General features: G+C 45.0%; 1 protein-coding gene across 1 annotated transcript in view; it reads left to right on the forward strand.

Moving 5' to 3' along the window:
• Positions 1-23,773, forward strand: part of LOC147689413 (vomeronasal type-2 receptor 26-like) — a 766,627-nt gene that overhangs the window by 471,194 nt on the left and 271,660 nt on the right. The window contains exon 2 of the mRNA XM_086940092.1: positions 5,237-5,464. Coding sequence (XP_086796218.1) covers positions 5,237-5,464 — 228 coding nt within the window. The remainder of the gene's footprint in view (positions 1-5,236; positions 5,465-23,773) is intronic.

The raw sequence follows: 23,773 nt of genomic DNA on the forward strand, positions 1-23,773 counted from the left end.
ACTATAACTCCTACCCAAAATAAACTATAATTTGGTCCTCTCCATGCAGAGCTTTTACCCTTGCATAATAAATCACCCATGACATATTCATTTACTACATTTATACTATACTTAATCACATCTGAAATGCCATCATTGTTGATAATACTGTGCATGGTGGGAGCACAAATTATAATTAATTTAGCGTTTCCTCCCAGTGGATGTGAAAAATAAGATTCAAACATAATCAAAATTTCCCTCTGGTAAATTTCCCCCTCCCTGCAACCTTGCGTGCTGGACTTAAAACTACCTGTCTCCCCGACAATGCAGAGCACCTGTTACTACAAAGAAAGTGTAGAGCGAACAGGTTGCTGTGCGGGGTCCCTGATAATTTGTCATCTTTTCTCATCCCGCAAGAATTCCATTGTATTTCCAAGTCAAATCAAATCAAATCAAGCTTTATTCGATTTTTGTAGTACAAAAATTCATAAAAGCATAAATGGTATTGCAGAAATAAATAAGACATGTTGACACAATATAAAAATAATTCATTCCTCAGTCATAGTTACGAATAAAGCTAAGAGTAAGTGGTGCAAGATGCTGTCATTTAAATTTAACATATTAAAGATTGTTACCTACTCCTGATTATACTTTTTAAAAGTGAGACTATTTCTCTTGTAAAACAATCAATGTCTAAAATCTGCAGTGCAATAAAAGCTGTGCAGCATTGCTTCAGACCCCATAATTTTAAAATGGGAAAGATCCATCTCCTTCTGTTTGCAATGTAGAATTTACAGAATATTACTACGTGCAAAGTAATTTGCTGGAAAACCTCATCACACGGGCAGGGGCACAGAATTTTAGACCAGTCATTTATTGAAGGAAAGCTTACAAAACGATGGAAGATGTTAAGTCTGAAACGAGTCATAACCAGCCTATCATAGCCGCTTGACATATCGGTTAAGTAAGGCTGAATGCCATAGGTACTGTCTGTCGTGAGGCTCCTCCAGAAAATCTGATTGCCTCCAGGTGAACCATACAAGACTTTTTTAAAGCTTTTCTGGAAATGTTACCCATAGACAGGGGGTCTTCAAAATAGCATGCATGCCCCATATCGTTTGTGAAATCTTTATTGTATTTCAACTAGCGTATTTCAGATACATGATCCAGTTTGAGGCTGTCTCTTAAGATTTCTCAGTTAAATTCTGTCGCATTTGTGGACCAAATGCGATGCCAAAGGAGGACAGGTTGTACTTTTATTATATCTGTTATGTACAGCACTCCAAATTCTGAGGGACAAATATAGGTCGAAGTACTGCATGGGGCTGCCGACAGGAACCTTAAAAAGGCGCTCTGTGTCTTTTGAATATAATTTACATTGCAATAGCCCCATATTCTAGCACCACATATGGCTGTGCTAACGCAGTCGCGCTGTAAATGTGAAGCAGTTCCACTGGAGGTTTCTTCCCTAACTTCTTTTGAGAAACTTACCAAAGCTGACGTTGCTCGCATAAAATGCAAGTTTCTAGTTTTAATGGCTTGGGTCCAAGTTCCATTGGAATCAAATAAAATTCCTAAAAAGGGATATGTTGTGGTCTTAGCTACCTTTTTATTGTCGATATAAATGGCTCTGCTCTTCGAATTTCCTTTCCCACCGCTCATAATAAAAGTTTAGGATGTGTTTACTCTCAGGTCCAGATTTTTCATATAATCGTTGGAAGTGTCAAGGGCCCGTTGTAGAGCCAATGGAGTACGGGCCATTATCACAGCGTCGTCAGCTTGGAGAAGGGCAGGCAGGTGGTGGCTGGCTATCTGTGGTAGATTGAAACATTTCCAGAGCATTGTCTGCTCTAATATATTAGTGTATAGTGTAAAAATAAAAGGGGCCAAAACGCAACCCTACCTGACCCCCCTCTTCATGCTGAGGGGCTCCGTACACTCACCGTTCGTCCGATAGCGGACTCTGGCATACACATTACTGTACAACTGCCCCAGAAATTGGATTAGAGCTGCCTCCGCCCCCATACAGGCTAGTATATTCCATAATTTCTCATGGATGATACAGTCCAAGGCGGCCGTGAGATCTGCAAAAGCTAGATGTAATTGGCCCTTACTTGGTCTTGTGTATTTCCCCATCAAAATACTGAGGTTCAAGCCTTGCTCTAATGTGCCCAATCCTTTCCTATTTCCAAGTCATTTCTGGGGCTTCACACAGCAGGAGTGAGGTCCACAAAGGTCCAGGCAATGTGCCTACATATGCCAAGGCTACTATGATGTAGGAAGGCATCTCTCAGTTCAGCAGTCTCCAAGGTCTTAGTGGAATCAACAGCACTTGGGAAGTCCCTAGTCTCCCGTTTCAGCACTAATATCCCTTCATCAAATCCTTCCCATGGGCTTTCTATTCTCTGGAGTCGCAAAGTGTCAGGTCTTCCGTTCTGCCACAAACGTTTACCTTCACAGGAAAAACCTCATGTATTAAGAATCTTTCACTCACAGCACATTTTAGATAACATTGACGCTCCATCATATGTGTTATACGTTTTGCTGTGAAAACATTTATGGTGGCATTTTAATGTTATAAGTTTCTTGTGGACATGTAGGACTGCATCCTTATCTTAAATGATGAATAAAATGTGTACAATAATAGTTCGGTGTGGGGGTGTGGGATGGGGAGGCAGTGTTGGGGCCCTAAAGTCACGTTCTACAGAAAAATACTTGGAGAGGGCTTTGGGCTTCAAAGTGCGCATTATAAAGTTCTCCAGGAAGAGTTCCACACTTGACCAATCTGCCCACTCAAGTACCCCCATACTCAAATATTGTTCCTTCTGGAGCAGTCCTCGTAGTCTAATGATGTGTCTCCTCCAATGGCAGCTCCTCTGCTATGGCAGAGGATCGTCGCCCCGCTGCTTTTAAGCGGTGCAAAGTAGAAACATAAAATAATAATAACTTTGAGTTATTATCATTTTATGCTTCGTGCTGCTCTACAAGCGGGCAGGTGGGCTGGCCCAATCTGCTCTCAAGGCAGGGGAGGAGTGGTTTTTCTACTCCTAAGTGCACATTAGAAAAACAATCATGCACACTTTCCCTGTTCTCCATGAAGGCTGCCTCACAGCCTGCATGGAGAACATGCCCAGGACCGCATTCCTTGGCTGAAAGTTGAATCAGGAAGCTCAGACCAACTGTGATTTGTCAGTGGGGCCTGGCTGTGCTTTCTGTTCCTCGAGTTCGACAAGGGGATGAGGAGCAGAGACGCAGGACTCAGCGGCAATTTAAGTTTTTAAAATGTTATACTGCGCAACATACCGCCCCCGCCGCACCACCCGTGAGCCATACCGGCCGCCACTTGTTTCCTCCCTCATTGGACAGTTCTGATCTGCCCTCTATTGGCCGCCATGTCATGTCCAGCCTGGCACACACTGCTCCCTTGTGCTGCGGTGGTACTGCACCGCTACCACCACTTAAGCTCAGGGATTCACAATCAGACACATTCCATCTACTTAATTATAGTCACACTGTTTCTTCTTCTACAGCGTCCCCTCACCTTGCTGCAGCATTGCAACTGCTGGTGTCAATTCGGGCTAGATTTCAGGATGGATGCATCAGTGCTAGACAGCCACAAGTGTGCCACAGCTGGAGAAACCTCAAGAGCTTCATATCTTGATAGTTATGGTGGTTTCCAACTCTCTTCCATTCACACAGCACTGCACAACAAGTTACCTTGCTGTGTGAATTGTAAGTAACCCTGCCCTGAATATCAGATTCAGTCATTATTCCAAACAATGTATTATACATGTATAGGTCATTTAAAAGACTGAACATGCTAAACCAGCCCCACATTTTATGTGCTTTTAGGCTCATCCTACTGAGTAGACTCTAACTTCCAATTTCCTTCTTAAATTTTATTTTTTCACTTTCACATTAGTGCTTTGATATATCCTAATAGAACTTAGTGTTTCCTCACAAAACCTCTAAATGAATAAAATAAATATATTAACAAGGAAGCCAATATCAAAATACCCGGGTGGCTAGAGCGAGATCTAAGCAGGTACTTTTTCAGACTTCACTTTGTGATCTCGCACAGCCATGAGTATCTCTGCGATGACCTCTGCATGAACCCCACAGATTCAACCCACCCATGCTTCACCTTCCTCTTCAATAAATAGTACATGATCACAGACATAGGCACTTTGGGGAAGATTTACTAAGAAGTCATGCAACACAACACAGCAGGACAACTTGCTGCGATGCATTGCACGACAGGGGCAGAGCAAAATGTGCCACATCTACTAAGATATGCTGCATTTCTACTCACCCCCTGCGCTGATGCACTTTGTACTGCCTAGCACCAAACCGGTCACCCTCGCACCATGCTGCAAGGGGGCCTGTATTAAGAGGATTGCTTCACTCTAATGAGGTATTTTCCTTTTCCTGTGTGCCACAGAATTCAGTACAAGTTTAATGAGGGAATAACAATGAGAAAAAAAGCTATTTCTCCTCATTATGTCTCACTTGGAAAGGCGTGCCATTTTGACAGAACCCCAGTTCACAATTTTTTATTAAATCTGGGATTGCACCAGTATCAATGGGTGGATGCAAGGGAGCGCTCATGCTCCACCTTTGAAATACTTTATCAATGCAGGGTGCTTTAAGGCAGCAATTTGGGCTGTCATGAGTTACTCAGGATTTACTAAGCTATGCAAGGTGGCTTTGTGTGGCTTATTAAATCCCATTCCAGGGATTGCGTTGCCTTGTGTCACCTACTATGACACAGGGGGAACGCAAGCCCTTTGTAAATCTGCTCCTTTGTGACCAAGTCCTATCACCCCAAACCTGGCACTGTCAACTGAATGACTCCAGTTATTGCCATCACGGCATGACCAACTCCTGCGACACCTATCACTTCAATCGCACCCGTCTGCTGAATACCAGCATCCAATGCCCCTTCAACAGGCAAAGTGTGTTCTCTACCACTGAAGTCATCTTGTTATTTCTACAGCACATTCACTGCCTCAATCTGGCATGGCAGCAGCTCTTCCCTGCATTGTCAGTCTGAAGGACTACACCAGGACAACTGACGTTGTTCTGAGCTGCATTGGGTTGGACCCTTTATGACATCTGACCCACCAAAAGTGCCTTATTCACAACCGCTTCTGCAACAATGTTATGTCTATGAGTAGCAGCCCACTGCTGTAGGTATTATTGGAGCTAATGGTTATTTATTCACTCTGTCACTTTCAATTTCTCTGTCTTCTTCCAGTTACATCATTATATGCAGAATCTTCATTTTAAAACTTCCTCTGGTGATGAAATCTACTTTGATGATGGAGGGGACCCTCCCACGCGCTTTGACATTTACAGTTGGATTTACTATGACCCCAATAATGCCACAAGGACCAAAGTGGGAAGCTTCCATCTAAACCCTTCCGGGGAAGAACAGTTTGTCATTGATGACCGAGCCATTCACTGGCACCCTGACTTTAAACAGGTAATGGCTCCTGTCTGATTTGGGAACAAACTTGGAAAAAGGTGAGAAACATGTGGATGTGGAAGCACAATCATGATCTAATGGAAAAGTAATTGTTGCCCCAAGGACAGTTTGAACTAGCGGTGAGGGGCCTATGTACTCATTTTTGGTGCAGGCAGCACAGCAGGTCACTTTGCTGCGCTACTCTGCATGAAAAGAAAACTGCAGGAATGCTCCATATCTTTGGGATGCAGCACATTCCTGTGCTTTCTCACTGTGCAGGTGCGCAATTGGCTGCCTAGCACCAATGCGGGCACCCTTGCACCACTGTTCAAGGGTGCCTTCATTGTAGAAAATATAGTATTTGTGCCCGAAGGGACACCTTCCTGTACAAAAACAATGGAGGTGTTTTCCTCCTTCTATGTGTGCTGCACATTGCAGCACAAAAAGAAAGAGGAAAAAACAAGATGAAATAAAGTTATATCTGCTCTCGCATTTCCAGCATTACATGTCCTTGTAAATCTGTGGTAGCATCCAAATCCATGGGTGTTGCATGGGAACACCCACAACGTCACCCTTGGAATGCCTCTTTGATGCAGATTAGGTAACGCAGCGACTTGCTCTGCTTTGCCTTACTCCATATATAAGACCATGAAAAGCCGCTCAAAGTGGCTTTGCGTGGCCTCGTAGATATAGGTCAGCACTCTGCGCTGCCGGTGCATCAGAAAAAGTGCCTCTGCTTCATTTAGAGGTGGAAAAATGTGGGGTTTTCACCACAGAGCATAAATTGGCTCAGATAGCAGAAACCATTAGCCTAACGGCTTGTCTGCCACTTGACCACCAGCTTACAGTATCAGGTGCAGGTGCTGTACTGGGCACAGCGAAGGTCACCACATATCTCTGGGTCACCATGTCTGGCTTTGAGACCCATAGCTGGGGGATTGTTAAATGACACCCACACTCAAGGACAATGTTGGAAGCTGTGTTTTCTGGTTGGAAGATATGAATATCCAGCCAGGCAGAATCCACCACCTCTGTCAAGGGCAGGTGATTACACTCACTGTATATCCTGTGCTCACCCTTGGGTAGATTGGCACTGAGCAGTCAGACTCATCACAGAGGCGGTGTGTAAAGCATTGGCTCAGCACTCCCTAACGATAAATACCCAACGCGGTACAAAAGAGATTTAACACAAGACGTATGAAAAAAATCATTTGTACTCAACACACATATGCCATCAATGCAAAATAAACATTGTGTACTTTGGGGCATAAATCACACTTGAAATTATTTCTAGCAATACTAGGCCCACTTGTGATGTCATAATATGAAGAATGTTCACACTGGGGACAATTCCCAATCAAACCCTCCACACAATACACAGCACCCGTATGCGGTGTAACACACTATCCACCCCAAACCCACCACAACAATCCTTATAATTAAATCCCACACAGTTATAGGGGGAACACCAGCTCACAACGAAATCAAAAACATTTAGAAATTAGATCACTTTTTAGCAGCACTTCAGGCTGAGTTAACTCAGTTACAACCAGTGTTAAATGAAAAGTGCCTTTGGAATGAAATCAACTCATAAAACTGCACTTCCAGTCAATGTTGTGAAACACTAGCAGTATGCGCACTGTTACTCCCACACACACTCACTCCGCACTGCCACACAATGCCACTTATACCAGCCAGTCTGTACAGATTGTTCTTAATCAATCAATCAATCATAGCATTTGTAAAGCGCACTACATACCCATGGGGTCTCAAGGCGCTAGGGGGGGCAGCTACTGTTCGAAGAGCCAGGTCTTGAGGAGTCTTCTGAAGGTCAGAAAGTCTACGGTCTGCTACAGACAGATGGGGAGGGTGTTCCATGTCTTGGCGGCGAGGTGGGAGAATGATCTGCTGCCGGCTGTCACTCTTCGGATGCAGGGGACGGTGGCTAGGGCGTGGTCTGCGGAGCAGAGCTGGAGGGTGGGAGTGTAGAGGCTGAGTCGGCTGTTGAGGTATGCTGAACCGGTGTTGTGGAGTGCCTTGTGTGCGTGGGTGAGGAGTTTAAAGGTTATCCTCTTGTTGACAGGGAGCCAGTGCAGGTCTCTCAGGGGGGTGTAATGTGGCTGCAGCGAGGGATGTCAAGGATCAGGCGTGCGGAGGTGTCCTGGATGCGTTGGAGCTGTTTCAGGAGTTTGGCCGGGGCTCCTGCGTTGAGTGTGTTTCCGTAGTCCAGTCTACTGCTGATGAGGGCCTGGGTGACCGTCCTTCTTGTTTCAGTGGAGATCCACTTGAAGATCCTGCGAAGCATGCGGAGGGTGTTGAAGCAGGAGAAGGAGATGGAGTTGACATGCTTTGTCATGGAAAGGGTAAAGTCGAGGATGACCCCTAGGTTGCGTGTGTGGTCGGTGGGTATAGGGGGAGCTACTAGTGCAGTCAGCCACCAGGAGTCATCCCAGACCGAGGGGGTGGATCCGAGGATGAGGACCTCTGCCTTGTCCGAGTTCAGCTTCAGTTGGCTGTTCCTCATCCAGTTGGCGACGGCCTTCATTCCTTCGTGGAGGTTGGTTTTGGCGGTGTGGGGGTCTTTGGTGAGAGAGACAATCAGCTGGGTGTTGTCGGCGTAGGAGATGATGTTGAGGTTGTGCGGTCATGTGACGTGGGCGAGTGGTGCCATGTAGATGTTGAACAGCTTTGGGCTGAGGGATGAGCCTTGGGGTACGCAGCAGATTATCCCGGTGGCTTCAGAGCTGAAGGGGGGGAGGCGGATGCTCTGTGTTCTGCCGGAGAGGAAAGAGGTGGTCCAGTCCAGAGCCTTCTCTTAGATTCCGGTGTCGTAGAGGCATGTTCGTAGTGTGCGATGGCAGACAGTGTCGAAGGCGGCTGACCGGTCCAGGAGAATGAGGGCCACGGTTTCTCCGTTGACAAGCAGGGTTCTGATGTCATTGGTGGCGGCGATGAGGGCAGTTTCGGTACTGTGAAACCCGGACTGGGATGGGTCCAGGATGCTGTTCTCCTCGAGGAAGCTGGTCAATTGTTTGTTGATGGCCTTTTTGATGACCTTCGCCGGGAACAGGAGCAGGGAGATGGGTTGGAAGTTCTTGAGGTCCTTGGGTTCCACCTTGGGTTTCTTGAGAAAGGCTTTGATCTCTGCGTGCTTCCGGAGAGCTGTCTCGAAGGAGATGCTGAATGTTTTCCGGAGATGGGGTGCGATGGTGCTGCTGGCTTTGTTGAAGATGCGATGTGGGCAGGGGTCTTCCAGGGATCCGGAGCGGATGGAGTTCATGATCTTGATGGTATCGTCATTGTTGATGTTGGTCCAGGAGAGCAGGCGGTTGGTGTGGGTGGTGGTCATGGGAGTGGGGGTCTCAGTGGTTGCCGGGGTGGTGGCGTTGTCAAAGCTGTTGTGGATGTCTGCAATCTTGGGATGGAAGAAGGTGGCCAGCGAGTCGCACAGGTCTTGTGAAGGTGGGATGTCGTTGGAGTTGGAGCTGGGGTTGGAGAGTTCCTTTACAATGTTGAAGAGCTCTTTGCTGTTGTGTGCGTTGTTGTCTAGGTGGTCTTTGAAGGAGGTCCTTTTGGCGGATCTGATGAGGGGGTGGTGTCTGTAGGTGGCGTTCTTGTGGGCTGTGTAGCTTTCCGGTGTTCGTTCACTAATCTAGTTTTTTTCGAGTTTTCGGCAGGATCGCTTGGAGGCCTGGAGGTCTTCGGTGAACCTGCTGGCTTTCATTTTGGTGTGGGTGTTGGAGGGCGTCTTGAGCAGGGTGAGGGTGTGGGCACAGTCGTTGATCCACTGTCTGAGGTTACGGGCTGCGGCATATGCTTATAACACACTGCAGACACTGCGGCCCAAACCTCCCTTTACCCTCTAGTTCACCCTGGCTGTCTCACAACCTCAGATGCATAATCCCCAGGCCCCATTAGTATGGGTTTTCAGGACCAGGTGAAGAAAGTAACAAGTTTAATTAAGAGTTAGACGTAAACAACAGGGGTTTGGTTGCCACTCAGGAAGTCACCCACAGTCTCTCACCGCACCCTAATAAGCAGACTTATATAGGTACATTTCACATTGCCCTTCTATAGGCATAGAAATCCAGTCCTTATTTAGGCAAAGTCTATGCTACCCAAATACAGGCATGGCTACTTCCATCCATTCATCTACATCACAACGATTTCTTGGAAAACCAGACTCTTAAGCCGTTAAGGACTTCCCTTGCTTGGATATTGATTTCTCCAAGAACTCATTTATTATGCATGAACATCTATTCCTTAGGGGTTCATTCATGATATTCATATGCCCGACTTTACGTCAATACTGGCATTCCTAAACACCTTCAAGGTTTAAATATACCTTCACTTGCTATGGCAAAGCACTGTGTGGTTCGGTGCCGTTCGACTACCTATTTGCACGACGCAGCTCGCCACAGCAAGTCCTGAAGAAAGCCAACTATCCATCTGACTCACTGACTAGAAGGTGTCATCCTCCTGCCGAGAATCCAGCTTGAGTGTTTCTGACTCCCCTTCCAGGGTGTTGGGAAATCGAGTCCCGGGAAAGAAATACCAACCTCTCTCCTTTTAAGGTATGGACCTGATTAGAACCTAGAGAAACCTTTGGCAGATTCTTGGGAAACCTAAACTTAACCTACTTCTTCCCTTGTACTAGACCTAGTTGAGTATTTTAGCCTGTGTTATTTATGTATGTATTTTTATATCTGTCATAGCAACAGACAATGCTTTTACAGTATGATTTTATATTACTGTTTACGCTGGACGCATTATACTTTGCGTTCTGTCTAACGATTGTAGCAGTTCATATCTCTTGCATGAGAAATAAGACTGTTCAATAAACCTTTTTATTGAAACGCCCGTCTCTCTATCTCTATGTCACTCTGTAGAAACGAAGCATGCACAATTGACTGAGTAACATAGTTATCTATTGCTTCCACGACTCCATGAAAGTTGTCATGTTTATGCAGTTGTCAGAAACTAATCCCTTCTTGTTTATTTGAGAAAATTTCTAGTGATCTCTGAGTTAGCTGGCACACACACAATTAAGTTAAATATACTCGATAGAGACATACTGACCTCAGTCCTATGTCAAATCTATAGTGTATGTTATTCCAATGCGCAGAGCCTATTGTGAATATAGGAACTACACTACACTACAGAACATCCCAGCAGCACCACAAGAGTGGTCTCCAACCTGCCAAGACACTGCCACATCTCCCAGCACCTGCGCACACTCCACTGGCTCCCCGTCGAGACGAGAATCACCTTTAAGATGCTCACCCACGCACACAAGGCCCTCCATGGCACCGGACCAGCATACCTGAACAGGCGACTCAAATTCCACGCACCCCAAAGGACCCTACGATCAGCCCAGCTTTCCTACGCCGTGGTCCCCCACACCAGAAAGACCAGATCGGGAGGCCGCTCCTTCTCCTTCCTCGCGGCCAAAGCATGGAACGCCCTTCCGTTCCACCTCAGACAGACAACATCGCTCCCCATCTTCACAAGAAACCTCAAAACCTGGCTCTTCGACAGACCCCCTCCTTGATGGAATGGAACCTGCACCCCCCCCACCCCTAGCACCTTGAGACCCTTACGGGTGAGTAGTCATGCTTCAACAAACTCCTGATTGAAAGAAAACAGTCACCATGGCACTCATAACCAGCAGACTGGACTACGGAAAGACCCTCTACGACGGTGTCAACAAGTCCCTACTCTGCATACTCCAGATGATGCAGAACACCGCCGCCAGATTTGTGCTTGGCACCCCCCAACAAGACTACATCAGTCAACACCTACGGAACCTCCACTGGCTCCTCGTTGAGAAGAGAGTCACTTTCAAGATACTCACCCACGCCTCCAAATGAGTACACAACACAGGACCCCAACACCTCTAAAAAAGAATCACTTTCCATGTACCCAAAAGAAACATCCGCTCCGCCAATCTCACCCTCGCTGAAACCCCGTGCATCCACATAGCAAGAACAGGGAGAAGAGCCTTCTCCTACATCGCGGCCAAGACCTGTAACGAGCTCCCAGTAGACATTAGACGCTCCCCCTGCCTGAACAACTTCAGGAAGGATCTCAAGACCTGGCTTTTTGACTAAGCGGAACTGCTACCTCTTCTCCTCCCCCAGCACCTTGAGACCCACACGGGTGAGTAGTGTGCTTACAATTCTCTGATTGATTGATAAATACATTATAACATAAAGGAATAATCAAAATAAAGGGGGAGGGAATCGGTGCCGAACATAACATTGAGTTAAAAATTGGGATCACAAGTGCCAAAAGTGACAATCTCAATACTGCCATAATGACATTCTAGAAAATGGGCTAGCTTGTACCTATGGGTTACTTTCCCCCCCAGTTGCGAGATGTGCAAATCTTCATAAAGTGCTATATCGAGCATCCTAGATGGAACATACAATCTCACAATTCATTAATCACAAAATTGTTGAAAGACACAAGAACATTAAAACCGTGAGTGGTGTTGCAGGGATTCTGCACAAACACAGAACAAAGCATAGTATTATTGGACCTTGGTATACAGGGACTGAGTCATCCTACTACCTTAGTACCTATGAGCCCAGGACCAGCTAGCTATAATGTCTCACTTGCCCTCCTACTTACAGAGGAACAAGTGATTAGACACCCCAGAACACAACGCTTCCCACTCTCTCAGGTATAGCTGATACAAAGCACACCCTTTCGCTCACACTCTTGAACTTGTTCACAATAAGATCAAACAGAGACACAAACAAGTTCAAAATATTTATTTTATAAACATGCTCTGATATGCAATATATGTGCTACAATAAGTAGAAAAATGCATAACACAAATTCAGTCAGCATCGCAAGTAGTCGTAAATCATAAAAAGAGCTGCCATAGTGAGAGACAGTGTAGCCTAACCGCCATCGCCTTGCACAAAAGCACAATGAATATATATTAGAAGATCTCTGGGTGTTATCTTCAGACCCCGTACCTCAGTCTATGGATGGTAGATCTACATCATTGGTGCTGTCATGCTCTTCCCCCTGGAAAGGTCCCTCTCCAAGGGTGAGCTACCCATCCATGTATTCCAATATGCCCAAAGTACGTATTCTCAAACAACAGCTGCATCTGTATGTTTTGTCTAGTTGAAAGGGCCTGACCAGAACAGAAGGGGCATTGTTGTTCGACCTTGTTCATGATGTTCAGACAAAATCCCAGGAACATGCAAAGCGTGAAAACAGCGATAGGTTCTGATGTGAAAATATCGACAGAGACAGAGTGAGGTCGGGTAGGGGCACAGGCCTCAAAAACCTACTAGGAACTATCTCAAGGGAACCCTCAGCCAATTCTCATGGGGATTTCTTCCTGCTTAACTTGGAATACTACTTCCTTAACTTCACTGTGGCACTAGATTAATTATTGCAGGCCACAAATCTTTCCTATCTATCACCACACTCTTTCTGGTCCTGAAGAAGCGCACAGGATCTACTCCTGAGACCATTGAATTGCGCAAAATATGTTGACCTAAAAAAACATACCCACTAAGGGGGTGTGGTGAACCTAGCTACAGAGGCCCATTATCTCCTTCACAGCAGCACCACCTTTTTGGTTTTTACAAATGACAGAGGGACTCTCTTTCTCAATAAACTTTTCTGGACACCCCTCCAGTAATGTTTTCACTCCACGTTAGGACACCACTGCCACTCACCCCCACGCACCCTCACTGCATTATCCTGAAAAAATCTCCAAAAAAGTGACCCTTCAGGAGACCAGAAGGGCATTGCAGTGCCAACTCAATGAGGAGCAATAAACCAGTGATGAAGCATGACATTCTTTGGGGTGTGTGAGGGCACCAAGAACAGGACACACTGTCCCCAGTAATCGCAGTATTAGAACGATCATTATTTCTTCCTCTGCCTATCTCTTATAAAAACAGTGACTCTTGTGGAATATCATGATGTTCAAACTAAATCCCAGGAACATGCAAAGTGTGAACACAGCGATAGAATCTCATTTGAAAATATTGAAAATACATTTGCAAAATAACCTTGTGTAGTGACATGCTAAAAGCAGCAGACAGTCTGCAGTGGGCTCATGCTAACTTAGGGAAGATGACAATGTCCCACCGGGCCACGTGACCGTGGGTTTACTCCCATCAACCTGACACTCTCTTTTTTGTCGGTCACACTTTGCCATTTCCAAAACTGTTCCTGCTTGTAAACACTTACTATGCCAGATCCAAAATGACATTAGAAATCTGGAAATCGAAGAAGCCATCAGTTTACTTGTGCCAGTGCAAAGGATTCTATATGCCTCCATATATCGCCAATTCTACTAATATATGGTGCTCGTCTGCTTCCCTTTAAGTGCTGGTGTACCCTGTGCTGCCTAGCACCAAAGTGGGCATCTATATACCATGCTACAAGACAGCCTGCGCTAGGGGCAAAATAGTTTTTATGCGGGAAGGTATACCTTTCTGCAAAAAACAATCTTGTAATGAAATTTCAACTTCCTATTTGTGATGGAGACTGCATCACGCCTAGCAAGATAAAGTAAAAATGTGAGATTAATGTATTTCTACTTATTACACATAGCTGAGGAAGGGGTAGCATTCCTAACTGCAGTGAATCTTGGAATCCGCCAAAATCCATAGATGGATCCTTGAAAATGCCCATATTCCACCAATAGAATGCCTCCAAGGTTCAGTGTAACTCAACACAGCACAAGGGGATGCATTGTGTTTTATTTAGTTTACCAAGCCATGCAAGGCGATCAGCCATCGAGTGGCTTAGTAAATACCAACTAACATTTTGCGTCACAGCTGCATCTAAAAAGTGGCACAACCACAATGAAAAATGATAGTAAATCTGGGCCATAGTGAAGTCACTTCCACCACAGCAGCTCCATGAGGTTTATGACACCAACCCCACATTCTTGAACAGCACACTACAATAACATCCACGGTGCAAAGCAGGCAGGCACTTACAAACTATGAGACCCCCACATTGATTCGCAGGATTATCCGCTTGAGGCAGAAACATTTAATGCTGAATATGCAGCAGACAATGAATAGGACATCAAATGATGCTGTAAACCTTTTAACAACTATATTAATTGGAATCCAAAGGTATTTGCTCATCCTTCTAATTTTTGCCTGTGCTTAAAGTTAGCACTGTCTAATGAGAATGGAGGGCTGTCATCATCTCTTTTGTTTGTAAACGTATATATCCCCCTGGGAAGTCATATAATATTTTAGTTGATTCCATGCTTTTATTCATTCATAGCGTTAGTGTTCTGGAGCAATGCCGTTTGGTTATTTTTGTATCAGACTTCAATGCTAAAGTTTCACATTTTGCCTGCATGACCTTTGCCAACACCAAAATGGATGGGGTATGGTGCATCCCTGAGGCGGTCTTACCTGAAAATGTTAGATCAGACAGGCCGAGTTTATGTTTCCTGGAAATCCTGAGATTCCACAGATTTATTTTCTTAAATTGCAGATTTCCAGAAGACTCTCCAGTCTCCTACACTTTTCACTCCCCTCAAGCGCAATCCCTAATTGATTATATGGTGGTATACCATCAAATATTTGCTGTGTGTACACAATTGGAGGTATTGGGACTGATTTACGTTACCTTAGTATTGTTTCCATGTCTATTGATTTAAAGCTTAAACCTCGTGATTCCTGGGACTCCTGGAAACACAGTGGAGTGTATAATAAATCTAATGAGCGCACTTTCTGATCATATGACAACATAAAGAACATTGGATATAGCATTTAAACAGAAAGCATGGGCTCCCTGACTTTTCATTAGATGAACCTATCTCCTGATTCGAAATGCAGTTTACCTTTTCTCAAACATTTGGGAATAAAGATACAGGTAAAAGGTTCAAGTTACCTATTAAGATCCCTTTGGCAGTAAAAAAAGGTGAATTGCTAAATAAACTTCCTAGTAAGGAAACTATTTAAATGTTCTTTGATTCCAAAGCACGGGAAAATCAACTGCCTTAAGCATATAAGATAGACTGAAGGTGTCTGAAGTAAAGAAGGAGAATGATTGGAAATTGATCAACCTGAGGAAAGCTGCTAATACATTTAATTCTTGTAAATATTGTGCTTTAATAGCCGAATACCAAGACACTAGAGTTAAAGCAGAGGCTATTCCAATATCAGATGATGAGGGGACACACTACATTTCACAATTATATGGCTGTAATTTAAGCCGCAGTGGCCAGTTTGCGCTCAGTCTTGAAGCAGAGTCACTGGAAATATATGGCCCGCCTTCATGTGAGGAGATTGAGGTATTCATTAAGGGTGCAAGAACTTCAGGTGCTGAGGGCCCTTAAGAACACTCAATAGCACACAATAAACAGGTAGCCTCCTTTTGGGCTATCTCTTTATGTCCACTGTTTCAGTACTGCTATCTGTCCGGTGATATTACATCTTCTTGGTAGGGAAGTATTGTGGTACCCTTATGTAAAAACAATTTGAAAGCCTCTCCTGCTATCTATAGACAAATCACCCTCCTGGATGCGACTGGTAAATTATTTGCCAAAAGTATACTACTTCACCTTCAGGAATAGGAATTTAGCGAAAACCTCATACCTGCTGAGCAGGCTGGCTTCCATAAGAATTGTGATACCCTTGATAATATCACAGCCCTAAAAAACCCCGATCAAAAAGTATCCCTTGGCTAGGGGCATGCCCACGTATTCTGCCTTCATTGATTTCCCCACAGTGTTCGACAGGGTTGACCGAGGGGTGCTGTGGAGAAAACTGCCTGCTCTAGGGATTTCTGCTCATCTTCAGGGGTTAATAATTGGCTTGCACTCTTTTACTTGGACTCAGGTCCTAATGGGTGGGAACCAAGGTTTTTCCAGTGAAGTGGCAATGCATAATGGTCCAAAGCAGAGGTACCTTCTTAAGCCTCTTCTTTCCTCACTCTACACTCATGATTTGCCTCGTAGAGTTGGTCAGACAAAGACGGATCCACCTAAATTAGCTTTATTGAATGTTTGTCCATTGTATTCAGTACTGTTAATGCTTGTTTACACTCAATAAGGTTGTAAATATTCTCAGAAAATGACGTTTTGTATTAGATCTGTCAATAACACAGTTTTAGTTCATCTGAGGGATACCTTATGGATCCCCAGGTGCTACCTTTGTATGGATGAACCAATTTATCTTTCAATGGTAGTGGTATGTTTTTCTTTTTTGCTTTAATTTTGTTGCATTAAAGATGAAAATGAATTGTTGCATTCTTTATCTGGAACTCTGTTGAGTTCCATATTACAATACATAAGAATTTATTTATTTTTTCTAAATATATTTATTAGTTTTTGCACAACCGCACAGCACATTACAGTAAATAGAAAATCAACCATCAAACAACAAGAAATACACAGCACAGTATAACACAATAATACAGTACAAAACAAAAAGAAAAACACAAAATTACCACAGTAGGTGCAACCTATCTCCCCATCAGCACGCTACTTTATCCTTACATTGTGTGGTATCCGCAAAAAAAACCAAAAAAAACCAGCCCTTATCTAGATATAGAAAGGGACCAACTGATGTTCACTCATTAACGAGCCAGACCCTCTTTTCAGGCCCTTATAGGCTCCCAAATCTTCTTACTTAATCGCCTCGCTCTCCTACCCCTCCTAGCATATATCCCTTTTTCCAAGTTGTAGACAGCAAGGATCATTGCCAGCCACTGTTGCATCACTGGAGGTGTTTTATCCAGCCATGTCCTTGCTATTGCTAATCTAAACACAGCCATAGCCACAAATAAAAATTCGCCATATTCATTTTCCAAGTCTATACTGACTCCTAACATAATCAGAGGGGGGGAAAGAGTAGTAGCCACCACCAGTGAATTGGACAAAAATCCTTTGACCGCCTTGATGAGTGTAGAGCTGAGGGCAGGTAGCAAACATGTGAATACGGTCAGCCTCTGGTGCGTTACATCTTGGGCAGGTTGTTCCGGAGGTTCCCCCCACTGTGCTATTCTTGCCGGGGTAAAATATAAATAAAATAAAATTTTATAATGCTGCGCTTGGAGTGAAGCTGAGCAAAGCACTGAGCGTCCTTGATCTACTGAATCCTGGAAATACCCTTGATCGATCGCCAACTTATTAGCCCATTTGTCTCCATGTTTCCCCATATCATCTATTTTATTTGCTGCCAGGGCTGCATACAAACCACGGATTGCACACTCACCACCCCTTTCGATAGCCTCCATTATATTATTACTAGTAAACCCATTCGTCCCCCCTCTCTTATTACACAAAAAGCTACGCACCTGGAGTTACTTAAAAAAGCTTTTCCTATTTAAGTGGTATTTAGCCTCCAGTGTTGAAAAATGCTGTACCTCCCCATCCGGCCCCAGCAAGTCCCCTATTTTCAGAATCCCCTTGCTTGCCCACTCAGATATAGTGGCATCAGCGAAAATCAATGGGGATAAAGTTCTATTTTTATAAAGCCGGGTATATCTATTAAATCTTCCTAAGCCAAATTTCCTCGCAAATGCAGACCAAATATTCAACGCGGCTCAAATGGCCTTGATCCTTGTCCTTTTAAAATAGGAATAATTGGTACAATTTAAAAAGCAATTTTCCGTCTCTGAATCAAGAATAGTTGCATAAACTTCGGTCGGTGGACGTTGATGTTATTCTAGGGTCTGGTCCCCCCCACTCCCACTAGGCCCTGCATAAACTGTAACGCAGCTGTCCAATAATAAAGTCTAAAATCTGTTGCCCCCATCCTACCCTCTCCCTTGGTAGAGTCATAAACCTGTACACCCTCCTGGTTTTTCTGTGCACCCAAATAAACCTATTTAACAGTACCTCCAGTTTATTAAACCATATACCCTCAAAAAACAATGGAATTGCCCTAAAAAAATATAAAAACTTCGGGAGAATCAACATTTTGATTACATTTGTGCGTCCTACCCGAGAGAGATAGAGATTATTCATCCTCATCAGGTCCGTACTGACCTTAGCCATTAGGGGTGCCAGGTTTCGTTCCCCTACAGTATCCAAATCTGCAGAAATCTCTACCCCCAGATAAATTGCAGAGCTAACTACTCTGGGGTCACTACAGGAAACCAATGAGTTCTTAACTATTTGAGTTTTACTGCTGTTTAGCTTATACCCTGAAATTCCACCAAACAAGCGTGCCTCTAACTCTATCTCATGGATTGCCAAAGTAGGGTTGGGGGTAACTATTGCCACATCATCGGCGTATGCCAGCACTTTAAACTGCCTGCAATTTAGACCTATTGGTGGTATATTGGGGTTCCCTTCCAGCTTTCACAATAAGGGATCCCTGTACAATGCAAAAAGCAGAGGAGAAGATGGACATCCCTGCCTAGTCCCCCTCCTAATGCATACCGCTGCAGACAAACCTTTGTTGACCCTAATCCGAGCTGACGGTTCCCTATATAATGCTTGGACTACTTTAATATAGCCCTCTCCTAATCCGTACCATCTCATAACTTCCCACAAGTAGTCCCAAGAGACCCTATCAAACGCCTTTTCTGCATCCAAATATAAAGCAGCGATAGGGTCTCCTGGGACTTCGGTGGGATCAAACAAGGTAATAACCTGCCTAATATGTTGGGTAGTTCCTTTACCTGGTATACACCCATGCTGAGATATGCTAACCATGCCCTCAATCACCTTAGCCAGTCTCTTTGCTAATATCTTGGAATACATTTTCGCGTCCGAGTTCATTAATGTGATAGGTCCATACGACCCTGGACCTGTCGATGGCTTGCCTTTTTTTAAAATAACTATTACTTCAGCTCCTCCCCATGAACTGGGAATTGACTGTCCCTTCTGTGCCTCCTTAACCGTATTTAATAAATCTGCAATCAACTCCTTCTGGAATACCTTGTAAAATTCCACTGGTATCTGGTCTGGGCCTGCCGCTTCCGCCGCCGGGAGATCTGCTAGCGCAGCGGTCTCTTCCTCCAGATTCATTGGGGCATCTAGAGCTGCTTTATCATCCTCTGGTAGCTCTGGCGCAAGATTATGCTTCAGATAATCCTTATTCTCCCTGTCGCCACCTCCCTCAGTTATGCCATAGAGATCGGCATAATACTCTCTAAACACCTTCCTAACCCCCTCTGCCTCCTCTACCAGTGTACCCTGCCCATCCAGAATACCCTTAATTTCTCCTGCTGACGCTTGTTGCCTAGTGCGAATTGCAAGAATGTGCCCGACCCTCTCACTTAATTCGAAGGATTGTTCCCTTTTAGCTAAATATTCAGCAGCCGCCTTGCTAGCAATATCCTCTAATGCATCAGATTTTAACACCATGATTTTTACCAATTGTTTATCTACAGGCATCCCTTGTTGAATTAATAAGCTGAGATCCTCTTCTGCCCTTGCTACCCTCCTAACAATTTCATCCACTCTCCTCCTCTCAGATTTCTGCTTGTGCACTGAGTAGCTAAGCGTCTCACCTCTAACTCCCGCCTTGAACGCGTCCCGGGCATTGCCTGTTGTCGTGCTCCCCCTATTAATTGCCCAAAAATCTTTAATCCAATTATTCATATATCTGACATATCCATTTTCCTTCAACAGCGCTCTATCAAATGTCCAGATACATTGTTTAGCAGCTACCCCCTTTAAGTTCACTGCAAGAATCAGGGGATTATTGTCTGAGATGAGCCGTGGAAAGTTTTCAATTTGGGATCTAATTACTAAAGAATTAGAAATCAAAAAATAATCTAATCTAACCAGAATCCTGTGTGGTGCTGAATAAAAAGTACTACCGTCCCTTTGTGGATTCAGTTTTGCCCATAGATCTACCAGCGCGTTATGCTGTGCCATAGCTGTTACTGCCCGGAAAACTCTCTTCTTCCTACCGGTATATCCTCTAAGCATGGGCGAATTTTGCGAATCTGGCGTTCGCGAATTTTGCGAATTTGCGAACTCGCAATCCGCAAAATCTGCGAATTCTCGCGAATTTGCGGATTTTTTTTTTTTGTGTTCGCAAGGATTTCTGCCAGTTCGCAAGGATTTCTGACAGTTCGCGAGGGTTTTGTAACAGTTCGCAATTGCGAACTTACATGTCGGCTCGCAACGGCCATGATTATGTTGTTTCTACGTCTGGTTCATCATCACAGGTTCCCATCACCCTCTGTTTCACCCCTGCCACCCTCTGTTTCACCCATGCCAACCTCTGGAACATCAATGCCACCCTCTGGTTCATCATCACTGTAGATTATGGGGGGAAAAAGCAAGCACACCTGCCTGCTTCAATTGACATGAATTAATTTGGGGTTGATTTATTAATGTGTCACTGTTTTAAAATTCCAGTCTGGCACCTGCTTCCTTATCTGTAATTTGCTTTCTGTTGCAGTGCAATTTTTTTTTCCAGGACCTTTGTGGCCTACTTGTAGCTATTATATGAGCCTGCTCTGAGGGTCAGAGCAGGGTCATATAATTGTTGCAACTAGCAACTGAACTCTGGAGGGGCCCTTGTCAGGAAGCACTACAGGGAACGGTTACTAATGATGAGTTTGAACTTTTGAACCTGCTTTCACTTTTGCAAAACTCGTTTTTCTGCAGAACAGCATTACAGCAACTGTAATGCCCCACCAAGCTTATATGAGAAAGTTGATTTCTAATCCAAAAGTTATCCAAAGAAAATCAAAAGGCCTCAAATCCAAAAAAGTGCAGGCAAATGTCAACCTGAGGAGTTATTCTGATAAAAATCATCATTTTCAGAAGGTCTATGCTGCTTGCTAGTAGATTTCTTGTGCAGAATTGCAATTTTTGTAATTTTGCGAGTGCGAGATTGTTGCCGCCCGCCGCACCTACATGTTCGCAATTGCGAACTTACAGCGCAAGAAAAAAAAATCCGCTGCGTGCGAATTTGCGGATTTTTGGTAAATTTGCGAGCGTTCGCGGATTGCGAATTTACCGAAAATCCGCAAAATCCGCGAGCGTAATGGATTTTCCGCCCATACTTAATATCCTCCCACTCTTTGGATCTCAGAGTCTGAGGGGAAGTTGATGTTCAAGTCGCCTCAACAAATAATCGGCTCCGACCACCTAGCTAGTTCTGTGTCCAAATATGCAAATATATCCGGGTCATCCTCTGTGGATCCATAGACCGAAACCAAAGTAAATTTCTCCCCCTATATACTAGTTCTACAATAACCCACCTACCCCACACATCTTCAGCCTTTCTAGTATTTAAACAATCCCTCTCCCTAGCCAAGATCGCTAGACCCCTTGTTTTTGACCCTTGCTAAGTATGAGCTAATAAAGTGAACCCCAACTGCTCAAGCAGAAAGCCCTTCCCTCCCTCAACATGCGTCTCCTGTGAACATACAAACTCCAACATCATTGTTTTAAGAAGTGCGGAGACACGGATCCTTTTCTGTGCATTGTTTGGCCCGCAAATATTAATTGTAGTAATACGACAAGCCATTAAAAAACATCAAATGGTTGTTCTTCTATTTCCACCGGATATTCATTTAGAAAAAAAACCTGTGTGCTGTGCTGCATGTGCTGTACATACCCTACCTCACCTAACCCCCTCCCCCTGCTGCCCCTCCCTTCCTTTCCCCCCTCTGCTGACCCTCCCCCCCCCTACAGGCAAATAGGTCAGTCATGACCTATGTGTGGTCGCTTTGGAAAAGTAGCAGTCACCTCCTCCTCTTCTCCCCTTACATACACAGCCCCCTTATAACCACAAAGTGAACCCCCTTTTAAAGTATACCAATTACAAACCATGGATCCCCTAAGCAAAAAATACTAAGCCCATACCATAGGGTTTTTACCTCCTTCGCCTCATTCTCTTCCGTCCACATTCCTGTACCCCAATACCTCTATCAAATACTCCTGTGCTTTAATTTCTGAAAAGAACATTTTCACCTGTCCTTTGGTGATCACCTTCAGTTTAGCTGGGTACAGCAAATAGGCCTCTGAGCCCAGGGCCTGCAGGGGGGCGATAAGCTGTCTCAATCTCCACCTGCGCTCCACAGTGACATGGGGGGGCAAGATGGCCGCTGGTGGACTGTAGTGAGTAGTCACACCTCACTCCTCCTCTTCACAACCTTTTAATGAAGGAAAAGTGAACTACTTCTTTGGCAATGAGAGTAGATCCCTGCGAACTCAGAGATGACAATTCCAGCGATCAGGCCACTGTGTTCTGGCAGCAGGTTACTCGGAAGCTATTGAGGAGGTTTTTTCTCCGGGCCCAAGAAAGATAACGGCCCTCGCTGTACTGTTCATGAAAGGAGTCAGCAATATGCCACCACACATAACTAAGGCTAACAAAACTAAAGCTAAAGAAGCTAAGGATGCAGCGATGCAGAAAGAGAAGCAAGGCAAAGATAAGAGTAAGATTGAGCCTAAAATTCCATCTGGCTCTGGCAATGTCTCTGGCGTTACACGAAAAACCCTGGGGAAAAACTCTGGAGAGGAGCGGGCCGGTAATGAAGCAGGATTAACCCCCGGCGCCCCCCATGACAATGCTCCCCCCGGGTCCACACAGCTTAAGCCCAAACTAAAGGAAAACAACATGCGGCAGGCGACAATGGCGGAAAGCGTTGCAAACAAACCTGCAGTGATCGCAGAGGGCGCTGCCGGGAAAGCGAGGAGCACTGGAAAGGGCTCTGAGTCTGAGCGGCAGAACGTCCTTGTGGGCGCCGCCGCACTGGTAACTAAGCAACTAGAGCAAACAGAGCAGGCAGGCTCTTCAGCGGCAGTGCAGATGCAGGTGCAGTCATTGGAGAGCAATTCAGAGGAGCTGATTGAAGCGCTGACCGAGGATCCTGCTATACGAGTTGATGTGAGTAACAAGGGTGCCAGAGGCAGACTCTATGAGCAAAGCGCCGGGGGCAGTGGAACTGAGGGATCTGCTACAGTCACAGCAGACACAAGAGGTGGTGCACTAGGCTCTGATGGGGGCGAGACCGAGGCCGAGGCGGAGCAAAGTGGTGATGGCGTTTTGAGAGATAATCTGGGCAAATCAGACCGGGGAGGGGGTCAGCAGCACTACGCTCTGGAGAGGAACAAGCTGGACTCTGCGAGCTAGGGGCGGCTGGTGGTGGGGCAGCTACACCGGACCGTTTCTATTCGCTGAATGAAGATTCAGACTCTGTGGGTTCCGATGAAGAGAGCTCAGGGGAAATTACTGACACAGAGAGTAGCTCCGCAGCTCCTAAAAACACGCAGAAAAGGAGACATTTATCCAGAAGGAAACTTAATCCCTCAGGCAGCCCCACGGACCCCTCGAAAAAGTTCTTGTGGGATTATTCAGCCACCTCACAGACATACCAAGAACAGGATGGTGCACCATGCTT

Source organism: Lissotriton vulgaris, chromosome 10 (assembly GCF_964263255.1).
Source record: "Lissotriton vulgaris chromosome 10, aLisVul1.2, whole genome shotgun sequence".
Lineage (NCBI taxonomy): Eukaryota > Metazoa > Chordata > Amphibia > Caudata > Salamandridae > Lissotriton > Lissotriton vulgaris.